Consider the following 15,385-nt stretch of genomic DNA (forward strand, 5'->3'; position numbering starts at 1 on the left):
TCTCTTTCCAAGTTACATTTTGTACAGATCAGTTGATATGTTACTTGTTTTGCCTTTGAAAACATTTCTGGCGATATATGGTTATATTTAGAAGTTTAACACTATCACACCAGTTATTACAGCTGCTCACTAAAATTCCAGCAATATTTATTTAATAGATGACAATTTTTAAATACAGTGCCTCGACTCCTTGAACAGAAAAACTAAGAGTCACAAAACCCCCTTTGGGGAACGTGGTGGAGAGTGTTGTGATAGGGCAAGCTGCAAGCATTCTTGGACAGCACTTCTATTTAGATCCATTTCTATTTGGGTTATGGTCTGTCCATGGAACCTTTACAGAAATCACGACCGGGGGTGGGGGTGGGGGTGGGACTGCGACCTTGTTCTCACTTCTGGATCTTGCTGTGATGTTTGATATCACTGAGCATGGCATCCCCAGCTTGGCTAGAGCAGCTGACAGAATGAGGCATACAAGGAGCCATCCAACCATCTTAGGGACTCCACTGTGGATTTGTGAAGGCTTTACTCCTTAGCTTTTTCTTCTCCTGAAGATATCCCACAAGGCAGTGGAGGTTTAGGATTAGTTTTCCTTCTCCTGGGTGAGCTACCTTCCCAGGTTGACAAGCCCCATGTGCCACTCACTTCCATCTATAGCACATGCGGAAACTGCTCGGATGGGATTTTATCAAACCTGACTGTCTCATTTTTACCTCTGGATCTAGATCACTTATGGGGGAAATGAAAAAGCACCAATCTCAATACTACTTTTTATTTCTTTATTAGATGTATCAAATGAATGCATCTACCCTCCAATATTAAAACATAAGATCTAACACTTTTTTTTAAAAGGAAAACCCTCACATTAAATTAAAATAAAGAACTGGCAGCAAATAAAGGGAACTTTAAAACCAGGGTTCAGTGCACGAATATTATACAGGTGAAACTCGGAAAATTAGAATATCGACGAAAAGTGCATTTATTTCAGTAATGCAACTTAAAAGGTGAAACCAATATATGAGATAGATGCATGGCATGCAAAGCAAGATATGTCAAGCCTTTATTTGTTGTAATTGTAATTATTTGTCATTAGGCGGGTCAATTATAAATGGAATGTAATTAATTAAGTGTAATAGCGAGGTTTATTTTTGTATTATTGTAACTATTTGTTTTATTACTGTGGAATTTCCAAAAGAAAGCATTTGTAAAAATTAAAAGAAAAATAAAAAGTTGCATTTCTGAAATAAATGCACTTTTCGACGATATTCAAATTTTCTGTATTATACTGCTTGGCAAATGCCTGCGGGAAAAGAACTGTCTTCAGCTGGTGGCACAAGGCCAATAAAAAGAGGCTAAATGCATCTCCTGAGTTCTGCTATTTAGGCACACAAATGGAGAAGGGTCTATTCCATATCCCATCCCAACCAACTGTGCCTCGGTCATTGCTGCGACATGGAGAGCCCACTCTAGAAGGTCTGAAGGAATAGGCAGGATGGTATCGGAGGAGAAAACTTTTAGGTAACCAACATTCACTTGGGGCTTTGAAAAGGTCATCAAGACTCTGAATTTGCAGTTGTTGCAAAATGAAAACGACATGTCCCAACAGCAAACAACTCCAATAAGTTTAGCTGCTGAATTTGAACAAATTGGAGCTTCTGTAGACTCTTTAAAGGCAGCCCCATTTAAGGATGTGGCAGCTATCTTGTCCTGAGGTAACTAAGACATTTCTCACCAGCCTGAAATTCTCAGGAGCAGGTGAAGCTGAATAAAAGAACAATACATTTTTGGTGCTTTGAGGTGCATGTGTACCACGGTGAAAAGAACACTAACCAAAGGATGGCATGGTATACACGTGGTCTAAGGGTCATGACTCCAGCATAGCTCTAGGTATGAAAAGTATATTCCAAGGGCAAAAAATGCACAAGATCTACACAGAGATACCAAACACCTACTGCTGCAACTTTTCAGTTATTCTAAAGCTTCTGAAAGACAGACAAGATGGTATATTGCTAAACCAACAAGCTTTGTAAAGATGAACTTAAGTTTGCACGTGAATAAAGTACTTCATTGCTATCAAATGTGAGCAGCATGTAACCACAGGTGAATGTTACACTAAAGAACAAACAGCAGATGACATATTACAAATGGGATACAGTACTTCCTGCATAAAACTCTAAATGACCGTTCAATTACAGTCAGCTGGACATTTAAGGTAGTAATAAAGCCTTCTACTTTGTTCACAAATTGAGAATAATCTATCAGTTCATTTCAAGTGTATAGGACATGACAATGAAGTGATAATACAGGGAGCTAGCTATGCTGTTATGTGCAACCTACAGCTGCAGAAGGGCATCTTAGGTCTGGTGTGCATATTCAGCAAAACGAGGTGACAGAGACAGGTCACAGGATGGGGGATGGGCTGCAGGCATAAATGATTTTTTTAATATTAAAAAATCCCCCTATGCAGAAGTTTCTCTGCAAGTGGAAAACTAGCATCTTAAGGCCTGGCACTCCCTATCACTTGCAGGTTTAAGTGGGTACTGCCTCAGGATTCTACCATCTCATTCTGTTGTATGCATATACCAGGACTTAAGACTGCTGGGATCCAGACTGAAGCCTTTTTATAGACCAAAACTGTGGTGGAAAAATATTGTTTCCTCTTCCTTCACTAAAATGTGTTGCTAACTCACACCTCATGATTTCCACACCTAACTAAACTTCCAAATAAAGTTGTATAAGAAACACGGTGTTAATTTCAGCTTTTATTTTCCACTTCTTCAAATATTCAACTTACAAATATTTTCTTCAGATCTAGTGCTGGCAAAGAAAAGATACTAAAAATATACTCATTTTACAGAAATAGCAGTTCTACCGTTAAATATATACCACACTTTCTGTACGATCAAACATGATGTCAACTCATTAACCACATTCAAGATTCTCAGAGTAGGTTAACTTGCAGTAAAGTTTTTGAAGTGTTTCAAACACATAAGCTACTGTGTAGAGCTACTGAATTAGTTCCTTCAAATGGGCACATTCAAAGCCATTTTAGTTGCTATACTAACACTGCAATCCTAAATACACTTACCTAGGAGTAAAGATGTAATCCAAACTCCTCTTAATTGGGACTTTGTTGTTGTTTAGTCGTTTAGTCGTGTCCGACTCTTCGTGACCCCATGGACCATAGCACGCCAGGCACTCCTGTCTTGCACTGCCTCCCGCAGTTTGGTCAAACTCATGTTTAAGCCCCACTGAATTCAGTAGGACATGCATTGATGTAGCCATGGCTAGGATTGTGCTTTAGGTCAAAATGATTTCAATGAAGCTTACTTCTGTATGGATATGAATACGATTGCATTATAAGTTTATCTTTACAATGCATGAATCTGTCTAGACCTGCCTAATTCGCTACAATAGCCGTTCTTACAGAAAGAACAACTGATGCTCCAAAGCTGTAGCCCTCCTTAAGTAGGATTAATCCTCAATGAATTCAGTGGAGCTTGCTTCTTAAAAGACTCCTGCAATGTGGCACTGTAAAAGCTGCACCTTACACACCTGGCACACATTAAAGAGATATGGATATTTGTGTAATCAAAAATACATGCATTTCAACAGCAGCACAGCAATACAGGCCAAGAGAAGTTTAAAGTTAACACTGAAAATGAGCTGTTAAAAACTGCTCATCGAACCACACTGCATTCAAGCAACATTTTGTCTGGATCCCATTTCTATTTCTGTAATACCACGTTCGTTTCAGACTAAATGTAACACCAAAACCTGTAGATAAAGTTGGACCAGTATGTTATACCATTGCTTCCCATGCCTTTTGTGTGGGATGCTACTGTCTGGTGGATCGGCAGCTGCCGGGCTGCGGCCTCCCCAGCCAGTTCTTGCAAGGTCCCACAGGATCTGGCAAGAGTACTAGGTGGGCAGGGTGGTCAAGGTCATTCTGTTACGCATTCTATACTTTGTGATGACCTTGAGTGGAATGGCATTGGGCAGGATCTAAACATAATGAGAACGTCCATAAGAGATCTTGGGATGGAGGAGGGGTAATCAAGCCACACCCCAAGCTCAAAAGGGGCCCAGCCTCCCCCCAGCTGCCCAGTGGGAACCCAGATGCCTGGTCTACACCACATCAGAGTTGAATGCTGGCCAACTCTCATGGGTGCTTCCAATAGTCTGGCAGCAATATTTATTCCAACACTGATTCAAATGAAGACCAGATCCTTGCCCTACTGCCACGCCAACACTGCTTAATAATCCAAAATAAATAAGTGGCCTACTTCATCCCCAAAATATGTATTTGTTGCACTCATTCCCACTGCACTAATGAGCCGCAACTGCTGCACTAGGATTACCTTCAGTTCAATAACTAATTCAGTACTAAGAAATGCTTACAGTTGGCACATACATTGAAGGCAGCACCAAAAAAGTGCCAGTGTTAGATGGATGGTGGCAGAAGAAAAGACCACGTCTGCTTCTTCTTTGGCTTTATGAGCAGACAGTTAATGTAACACATTTTAGATGGTGGTTCAACCTTCAAAACACATGTTTTCCAATAGCTGGTGGGCATACCCTGTTCTAGTAGTTTCATTTTATATGGTTCAATCGTCTCCCTTTGTATACCACTTGAATGTTTCACCTTAGCTCAACTACTAGCACCTTTCAAAATATCCTAAAGGTTGCAGAAGATTTTGGAAAAGGTATCTGAATGTTTCAGTGGGAACTTCTATCTGACTCTAGAGGGAATTAACATCTAGGTTCTAGGTCTGTAGGTAAACAGAATACTGTAATTCAACTGTCTTTAGGCCCACATTTGGGCAGGAAATCCTGTACAGTTAGGCTTCTTAAATTTCATTGAGGCCACTAAGATTTAAGCAGCCTGAATGCAGAATCACAGTCTTTGTCTTTTAAGCTTGTGATAAACACCAGACTGATTTCCATTTTTATATGCATTGACAGGAAGCTTTCAAGGCCAAATGGATGTTAACACAATTCTCATATGAAATATGTCTAATCTTAATTATCAGTGTGCTTTAGCGATGATAAACATTAACAGATTAAGAATACCCTTGTATTCCATGAAAAGTAGAACACAAGTGGAGGGTGTTGTTTTTAATGGAAAAGCTGTTTTAGGGTTGGTTTTTCTTACGACAACCAATATGTCTTGAAATCCATGGGGCAGCGGCTTATCCTTCCTGTAATTCTTATGTAAGCTGATAATACACTAGGGTCTTAGTCATTAAAAGGCCAGCTCCAGTTAGAACTAATTGGTGGGAAAGTTACCCCTCTACTACTTACCTCTATGTTAATTCCAAAGTATCTTTGTTAGAGAAAGTGATGGAAAAGACAACACTCCTTTATTAACTATAATTCAGCTTGGAGAGTTTTTTAACAAGTTTGACTGCTACACTTCATTTTTCACAGCTCTTTCCCACTGCTAAGTCTGCTTACAGAGGGCACTTTATGAAGATGAAGCCAGTCTGCTATTTTTCAGGTGCAACCTGGAGAATAAATACACTATAGATACACTAATGAATATCAAAAGGGCTATTCTGCAAGGCCAAGTTACATTACCAGGCAGAGTGGAGTACTGCTTATTGTTACAATACAACTGAATTTCTAACATTGCCTATAAAACTTCTAGGTTACAACACTGGTGTATTTCTGGTCAATATTCCAATCTACAGGGAGTTAGAAATTAGAGTCTCTACGTATCATATCAATCAAAAAGCAAATATGCCTAGGGCAACGCAAAAGTGATCAGAATTTAAAGGTGTTGTCTACTGGAAAGGATCCAGTGGTATCACAGTCCAAAGCCAACACTCAGAAACACTTAAGGGCGCACAGAAGAGCTTCGCCTGGATTTTCCTTGAAGTGTTACAAATGACTGTACAACTTCTACAATCATGTGCATTAGTTTCAAGTAAACAGGCAAATAGAATATCCCCTTTATCATCAAGGTTTAGGATCACTGAAATGGCACCCAACAAACTGCATCAGCACCCAATCCAGTGCTCCTGCATGTGCAGATAACCACATATGCCCACAGCATTGTCTCTGCTGGTTTTAATGATACAAGCTAATTTAAAATTAAAGTACCTCTTAAGAGGCCAGACCAAGGACATCTCATCTGCCCATCACGATAGAGTACTGGGCATAATTGTGTTCACCTTAGCAACGAAGGAACATTTCAGCATTTTATATATGTTCTCATTCCCAAATATAGCCCCAGCCAGCCTTGCATAGAGTCTTTCTAAAAAGCATGTTCAGCCTTTAGCTGACCTTGTTTCTTCAATGTTCTCTCTGCCTTTTTATCCAATTTAATTAAGGGTTTCTCGCTGCTTCTCAGTATTTCCTGGCTCTTCTAGATTACTACTTCATATTAAAAGGTACAGTTAAGGGAAGAATAATGGAAGGGAATTATTCTCAGTTTCCTCTTTACTTCTACAGGGCCCCATGGGCACAAAAGCTGCACCATGGCTAAAGCAAACTAATGTAGTTATTAGAGAAAATAAATAGCCCTGGCCATGGAGGTAATTCTTAATGAATTAATATATAAATGATTTCTAGTTGTGGGAACCCCATCAAATTATTACAAATATTAAATCTATGCTCGCCATATACAGCTATACGGCTTTTTAAAAACACTGATGCTCCAAAACTATTGTCAAAACAATTAATAAGGAATCATTTAAGAAGAAACATAGATAATAATTAAAGCAAAAAGCATATGAAGTCAAGCTATTGACACTTCTACTACACAAATTCAAAATTTGTCCATTACCTCTCTTACTGGACTGGTACAGTCCCTCCTCTGTTTATTCCTTCATTTTCCCTTGACAGCTTAGTTTACACAATTTTTGCAATGGCATATAAATTTACTACCTCTGCTTTCTTTTCTTCAACTCTGAAGCTCGTGACCTATAAGTCTTCTGCACTTTAAGGTGTTTAAGAGATCGAATGAAGGAATATGTAAGTAAATTCTGAACTTTACTGATAGCTTTCCTGTACATAGTAAATCTGTGTTTACTGTAAACGAACAAATTCTTCACTGGTTATGATAAACTAAAAATATAAGTTTAGCCAAAGTAATTTTTAGAAAGAGGTGAAAAAAAACAAATGTTTTCGCTGAATTATGTATTTTTCTACCAAAGGATCATGTACATCTCATGCATCCTTGTCTCTTCTCACAGAAGACCAAGTGTGACTGTTTAGCTTTACTAAACCAAAGCAATAGAAGCACAAGTGCGCACATGCTCGCATGCATAAACACGCAGACACATACACCCCACTCACTCATCTACCTCTGAGAGAAGAGCAGAAACGGCAGAAGATGGGTAATTGCCTTTCCAAAAGGTACTGGCCAATTTTACAAAATCTGATGCCATCAGTGATTCAGCCCTGCATAAAATTTCTTGCAATTCTTTTCTCCCTAAACCCCAATGACATTGAAAAAAATACTGCATTGCAGTATTTGCCAGTGTATCAGAGGGTATTCTGTCAGATGTCCCAAAGTCAAACCAAATAAGAAGGCATATAATCACATATAGTAAATGCCAAACAATAGAGAAACTGAAAAGTGTGACAACGCTGCGAGTGCAATTAAATATTCAAGCTGTATTCCATGCCCACTCTGTATCTTAAGGTCCTGGATTATGTACAAAAATATCAAGGATTTATATACTCCTGAAGTTGCTTTATGTGGGTAATCATGCACAACCTAGAACCATAACCTCTCCACAAGGTCATGCATACGTAAGACTTAATGTTACATATGTAGTAACTCCTAACAAGCGGTCCCAGCGACATACTAGGCATTCAAAAGTTTTAAAAACATAACTTATGGGGCAAAACATGTGGAAGATTGAAAAAAGAAAAGGTATTGCCAAAAAAACAATTTATTAAGATTCCAGAACACTGAAAAAATCATCCATTGAAGTTTGAAATCTAGAGGTTTAGAACTCTTCTATGCCTTTTAAGAACAGAATATAACCAAGCCCACCGCTTGAAACACCCTTTTGTTGTGATTATTTTCTTGGTCACCCTTTTGTTGTGATTCTCTAATACAGCATGTTAGTTCTTCCTTTACCAACGCAGTCAAAAGAGACAACAAAAAGAAAGGAGCCAAAGGAAGGATGTCCACCTAGCAAGAAGAGCATCTCTCTACGTAACGTGCCAGTTTCATGGGTTATGTGCACTGCAATAGGAATAATTATAAATTAAAGGATGGAGTCAATATTTAAACAATCCATAAATTGGACTATTTGTCCTGACTAGAATTTTGTAAACTATAGATATTTAAATAAAATGCTCCACACATCTCACCTGCTTTAAGTATCCAATAAAGGTTCAGTGCAGAAACAATCATAAATAATCTGCTGGTTTTATATATTTTTCTTCCACAAAGGTTCTATTCATAAGCTTCTATGTTACCCAAGAAAATCTTATGTTTATAAGCTAACAGAAAATAAAGAGCCACATATACATAGAAGCTAAGGATATTACATTCATCTCTGGCACCAAAATTCTGACAGCTCAATACCAATGAGATATATGTAAGGAGGAAATGAAAATCTACACTAAAATTGTGTAGATGAAAGGGGAACCCTGAAAAAAACCTACCAAAATGATTCAAGGAAACAATAGAGCTGTATGCCGATACACTTTGAGAATGTGGAGGGAGGTACTCGATAGTTTGAATGTGGAATGAAGATTATGAACATAATATTGCATCTGAAAATGGTTTTTAAAAATTCAGCAGACTTTCCATATATGAACCCATACAACTTTCTTTTCCTATATAGCGACAGGGTCCAAAAGAATTAGTTATGGAATGAAATCCAAGCAGACTTGATTTCTCGTCTTTTAAACCTTCTAAACACTAGCATTTCCATTCTAATTGATCATTCAAATTATGTGCCAAAGAAAGGGAATGCGAAATTTGGCAAGCATAAAAGGTGTGCTCCTGTATTTCTGGTATGCTTCTCTTTTATCCTTGCCATACATTCCGGGCATGTGCATGCTTAGCCTTCTGTATTATATTTGCCATCACCTGCCAACCAACAAAGTCTTCTAAAGCTTTACATGCCTATTACCTTCTTTTAAGAGATGCTATGCTATTATTTTGTGCCCGACAACATATGGTACCATAAAAATTAGCAACAGATACTTAAGTTTGTTCTTAACAGCACCAGCTTATATTTTTGTATTTTAAGTATTTCTCCACAAAAGACAGATAATGTATAGCGATAAAGATCTGTAAGACTGTGGAAATTAAGTTGGGTAGGAAAAAGAGAAGTTTCATTATATTTTAAATCTGTGATTCCATGCATAAACTAAATGACAGGCTGTATTTGCATTAAATGATGATTCCGCTACAGAACCATGGCATTTCATAAAACACACAACAAACAGCACTTCCACATAAAAACCTTTACTTGGGGTAAGTTTGTGCACAGTTCTCACCCTGACATTTGATGAATACTCTAAGAGAGCATTTGCAAGTCTGCTAGTTCCATTCAGCATCCTGTATCCTTACAGTGTTCTGCTTCCCTTGCGCCTTGTACTTTCTTGCACATGCAATTTCACATCAGAAATAAAATGGTTAAAGAGCCCCCACCCACCATATGCAGAAAAAGAACAGATGCAAAAAAAGGATTCTAGAAATCACTGTAAGCTTGAGCCAGAAATGTAATTAACACTTATTTATAAAGAATAATTAAAGTTGTGACTGCCACAAAGAACACCAAAGATAATTGAGGTAGCCCCAGAATTTTTGTACGCTGTTTGCAGTATTCCCACATGACTGCCACCTGCTCCCCCACTCAGCTTCCCCAATGCTCGTTTCCCCGGCAACCTTTCATTGGCTTTTCCTCCCAGCTATCGCTTTCAGTTCGGCTGCTCAGTCTAATCTTATTTGTTTTACACCCATCAAAACAAGCAGCTAGACAAAGAAATCCTGTAAGAATAGGGAAAAGACCATAGCTTTGTTTCCCAGTTTATAATAAATATCCAGAGAGAGAGAAGAGGGAACGCCTGCAAAATGTTCAATTGAAACAAAAGTAGGAAGAATGAGGTGAATGTAAATGGCTTTTCCCTCCCTCCCGCTGCCCCCCACCCCCGTGATTTGCTCTGTTCTGAAAGATTCAAAAGTCCATATTTGATCGAGCCATTTTGCAATCTATAAGGAAAGCACAAGAAACAGCGAAGGGGATGGTGGGGAGTGGGGGGGGAGTGTAGAGAGAACAAGTCATGTAGTTTCTGATTTTTCTCTGCTGGAAGAATGCTCCAAAAATAGAAATACTACTATCACACCAATGGATTTAACTTCCTTCAGCAGAAAAGAAAGCACCCTTGTTTCACAATAGCGTTTGGATTCTACGGCAACAGTACATGCAGTCATTAGATTTCAACTTAGCAATCGTGTAGCACAAATGAAGATTAAAAGGCGTCTTGTGCTGGGGACACACTACAAAAGCACCGCAACTGTCAGCGGAGATCATCCAAATGCATGCTCACTGGATGAAACACTCAGCGCCACGACACTTGACTATATTTATATAATAGTTGTACATGCACATTACATACACAGGTGCCCCCATTAAAAGCCAAAACGACCTGTAATTTTATTTGTGGCTCACAATCTGCCACCCTAAACAAGCATAATTCACAAGGCATACCAACTGCACCAAGCCTATATGGGCAGTTTGCTGCCGGCATCCACTTACCATTTTCAAGCCATTCCACTCCATCTGTGATCACAAAGATGGACCCTTACAGCCCCGCACAGTGTCAAAAGCAAAAAGAACGTTATGTAAAAGCTGACATTCCTTCTTACAGAACTCCTGCCCAACGATGCAACAAATCGGCATATACTAGGCGCTGGTACACATACAAGCCGCCTCCTCTTTTTATGAGGTCATGACAGGAAACTCTTTGAAATACAATATGAAGCATTTACTGAAGCTCCTATAAATCACTCTCTTAAAAAAAAGAAAAAAGGAAGAAAGAAAGAAATACCATGCCTACTGCGCAATACACCAAAGCAAAAAGTATCGGTCCCAAGGCAATTGCCTCCTTATTTTATTTTTTCCAAGGATTCCATTTTGCATGTGTGATGCCCGTGTGTGAATGTGGGGGAAATAACCATCCCAACCCCCACCTTCAGCATTTCTGTTGGCCACACGCAGCCTCGCGCTGGAAAGCAGCCTTTTCTTTATTCCAAGAGAGAAATGATAATGACCTTAAAATGGCAAAGTACATCGCGGCTGCCCTTTATTAAAAGCGAGGCAAGTATATCAATGCAAGAGAGAGCAGGAGAGAGCGAGAAGGAAGATAAATGAAGGGAGAAAGACATTTAACAAGCGAGTCAGCGGGAGCAAACTAAACTCATGTGACAACACAGACTGATGAAAATGCAGACTTGGGGGAAAGCTATATGTTCTATACACAGACTATGAAAGACTGCTGTAAGAAACAGATTTTAAAAACTACTAATACCTACCATAACCATTCTTAATGGCAAATAATGGGTCCTGCAAGGCTTCAATTCCTCTAAGGATTTGATATGGTTTCAGGGAACTAAATGTGTTAAAATTGTATCTTTTTTATAAATTAAAAATAAAAATAAAAAATCCACAAAACACACAGTGCTGTTGCAGGGTGCAGCGAAATGAGGAAAACAAAACAAAAACCCAAGCACTGTGCTGAAGCCCCCTGATTTTAGTACGTAGCTAACAACTGAATAGAGCCTTGATGAAATTGGCTAGCAGCTTCTCCTTTTTACATCCATTTATGGGACCATCTGTCAGCTGAAAGCAAGATCCGATTGGCTAGGGAAACTAAAGGAGGCGTTGCAACATCAGGTGCTATTGAAATTAGCTACTGCCAGATTGACAATGTTAATGATTTGGTGACCTCTACAACAACAGAGACCAGATTTCTGAACTGCTGCTTGTGTCTAGTAATTAAGGGCCAGTTTAGGAACATCACACATGCATGGATTCTACCCACACCTTTTTTTCCCCTTCCTCCATCAGTCACTCAGAGAGAGGGGCAGTTTCAGGCCACACCTTAGAGTTTCCAGCACTTTGACACTCAAGTGTTACACCTCAGTCATGCTCCACTGACTCCATCCTCTCACCTCTTCCATGCAGGGCTGTGAAGTCTAGACCATTTAAACCACCTTATCTTTCTCGACAGTTGCTTTCCAGAGAAATGCATATTTAATGATCTGCCTCTAGGCTTAAAAGATATGACAAAAACACTTTAATGCGCATCTTTACTGTATTTATTCATTGGTGCTATAGTGTTTAGTCTCTACGCAATTCCCAAAGATCTGCCCATAATAGAGGACGTTCGTGTATTCTGGAAATTTGATTTCCAAAATTACAGTCATGGAATATTTCTCAGGGCAAAAATTTAGTCAGAACGTTCAGGTAGAAAATAGAGAGAAAAAAGATTTTAGGGATTTGTTTTAGGGACTGTTCTGGTTTAAGACAAAAGACAGTAATGCTTTTCTATACTATACAAGAGAATATTTTTAAGTCTTGCACTGGTTGTGGAAGCTTCTTTGCATCTGAGAAAATAAAAATCCAGATAAACCATGTCACAAACTTTTCACTGTCCACCCACAATAAAAACACTTTCGATAAGGATATTTTCATTTATATTTGCAATAAAAAAGAGTTTGTTTCCCAAACGTATTCACTATTCTTATGTTTGCTTCAAGCAGCCTAGTCTATAAACTAGAACCTGCTCATACTATAGCCAACTCAGATTAACAATTTTACACACAGACACACAGACACACACAAATGCTCTCACTGAATGTTCTGAGCAAAACGATTTTGTGTGCCATCTGAAATTAGCTAAAACATTTCCAAGCTATTAGAAACTGATTTGTTTGTCAGTTTCTAATGCAGCCACATCTGAGAAAAACACTGCCATGGGCCATGCAGCATACACATCTTCCACTGAGACCACAATATTACTATACAATATAACCCATAACGAAAATACAGAAGTGAAAACTGAAATAAAAGCAACTCACTGAAAAAGAAAATTGTACACTGTTTAAATAACTGTAAGCTTCCCTTTTGCTTCTGGATCTGATTGCTGTCTACTAAAAACTAAGAGATTCAACTAACCCATTTCGAAACTTAAAAACATCAAGTAGTATGACAGTAGAGTAAATGGCTGGGCAAGAGGATGGTGAACCCCAACTGTAACATGCAAGTTTCATTTGTAATAGTGATTTTGAATTAATTTCTGAGAGGTTAACAAAAATTAAACAGAGAGTAAAGAAATCCTTTCTCCACCCTTTTCTCTGTCTCCACGCACTTCATTAGCCACAGTTTTTTAAATGTCCAGAATCATTATTCGGCTCTTTGTCTTAAAATACAATTGCAGATACAAGCATAAATTGGCTGTCTTGCCAACCTAAAAATCCATGCATTTTGTACAATGTGCACCAACATCGAGAACCACACAAGAAAAATATTTAAGAGAATTGAAATAAATAAATAAAAACGCAAGTGAAAAACAAAACAAAACCACAAGGCAAATACACCAATGTCCACAGAGGCCTCTCTCTAAAGACAAAGGCAGAATCCTATTGTTGGGGCTGGGGGAACAGTCTTATTATCAGATTTCCAATAGGACCATTCATCTTTCGGGGGGGGGGGGGCTGACCAGTGCATCACCAGCAGTGACACATTTTGTAAAGCAACAAAATTTTCAACAAAGTCTCTCAACCATAAACCGGGAGAAGCCTCCAAGAGGAGATGCTATTTTCATGAAACCCCCTTTATCTCCCCCTCCCCCCAAAAAACTTGACTCAAAATGCAGCTAATCCATTTTCAAAATGAAACCACACGAGTCCTTTTGTAACTCCCTCTTCTTCCTTACCATAAATGAGCAGTTTCTTGACTCATTAATGACAGTTTCCCGTAAAAGAAGTGATCTCATAGCACTGTGTCCCTCTCTACCATGCATATATCCCAAAGGTTGCGGGTATCTTAGCATCAGGAACCGCTAGCAAGCTTTCTCTGTATACAGAGTCCAGATGGACTATACTAGAAGCCAATTCAGCGTTAATAACTACCTACACTGTGCAGTTAAGAAGCCTTGCGTGGCATAATGTCCTAGGCAACAGCAGCTGATTAAAACCACAAATAATAGAGAATCCTGTTATCCAAAATGATTGATGGGATGTGTTGTTTAAAAAAAGAAAAAAGAAAAATAAAGGATTTCTACCCCCCCCCTTTTTCTTTTAAATCTCTCACTTTTGAGGATGGAATCTTTTCTAAACATATGGAGAAGAAGAAGAAAAACCAAACACTGCCCAGAAGATGTGACAAAATATTACCTCATTATTTAACAAAGCAGCACTAAGCGTCCTGGTGATTTCAAACATCTTGCCACAGATTTTGGTTTTAGAGAAACAGAAAAGAGAATCCTTTGCAAATCCAGTCCTCTATCAGCACAGGGGGAGTCAAATTTCCTGCACACAACAATGTTTTCTCCCTAGATTTAACACATTAAAACACCTAGTCAGTGAACTGCATTTTCCCTCTTCGCATACAGAGCAGACTCACTCCTGTAACATGTACTGCTCTCTTTTGCCTGCTACTCCAAAGCATGGTTGTTACTTAAACTGTTCTTTAAAGTAACAGTTCACTCTCTAGCCACCAGGTGGGCAGTGTGGAATGATTCAAAACGAACATCTTGAGACTGCAACTGAACAGCTCCTAACTGTGGCTCCTTACACAAATAAAATGCCAAGTATTTATAAGGGACAAAGGTGTGGCTTGCATGATTGTATCGTCTGCTTTGTCAAAACATAAATGAATCATGCACAGCTTTTGTGGGGGGAAATAAATGAGCGATTTCAAACATTACTTACCAGGTTACAGGTAGGTAGCCGTGTTGGTCTGGATCGAAGTAAAATAAAAAAATTCCTTCAGTAGCACCTTAAAGACCAACTAAGTTTTTATTTTGGTATGAGCTTTCGTGTGCATGCACACTTCTTCAGATTACTTACCAGGGTTCCCCCTCCTAAGAAAACAAGGCATCTTAAATGAAAAGCCCCAAATACCACTTTTGAAAGGGTTTAGTAAAATGTTAATTAAACTTCAGCATTGTCCCCTTTGCTCAGTTTAGTGGAATTCTATAACAATCCTGTTCAACTCAAGTCTAGTTGCTTGGAATACAGTAACCCTGCAACTTATGTGCATTTTACCTTGTGCGCATTCTGCTTCACATGCTTGGCAAATAAATAAATAAATAGGGAGCAGAAAGGGGGTGGACTTCCAGGAAAATAAGACTTTGGCAATCCCACCCACCATTGAATCCAATGTATTTTGACTACACACGGTTTTTG

The 15,385-nt window shown here is 38.8% G+C and overlaps 1 protein-coding gene across 1 annotated transcript in view; it reads right to left on the minus strand.

The window, feature by feature from the left end:
* The window catches only part of ELAVL4 (ELAV like RNA binding protein 4), a 77,633-nt gene extending 63,605 nt beyond the window's left edge, over positions 1-14,028 (minus strand). Inside the window, exon 1 of the mRNA XM_088674071.1 lies at positions 13,912-14,028. Within this exon, the coding sequence (XP_088530197.1) occupies positions 13,912-14,028 (117 nt within the window). The remainder of the gene's footprint in view (positions 1-13,911) is intronic.
* Between the last annotated feature and the right edge of the window lie 1,357 nt (positions 14,029-15,385).

This window comes from Zootoca vivipara, chromosome 7 (assembly GCF_965207765.1).
Source record: "Zootoca vivipara chromosome 7, rZooViv2.hap1.1, whole genome shotgun sequence".
Taxonomy (NCBI): Eukaryota; Metazoa; Chordata; class Lepidosauria; order Squamata; family Lacertidae; genus Zootoca; species Zootoca vivipara.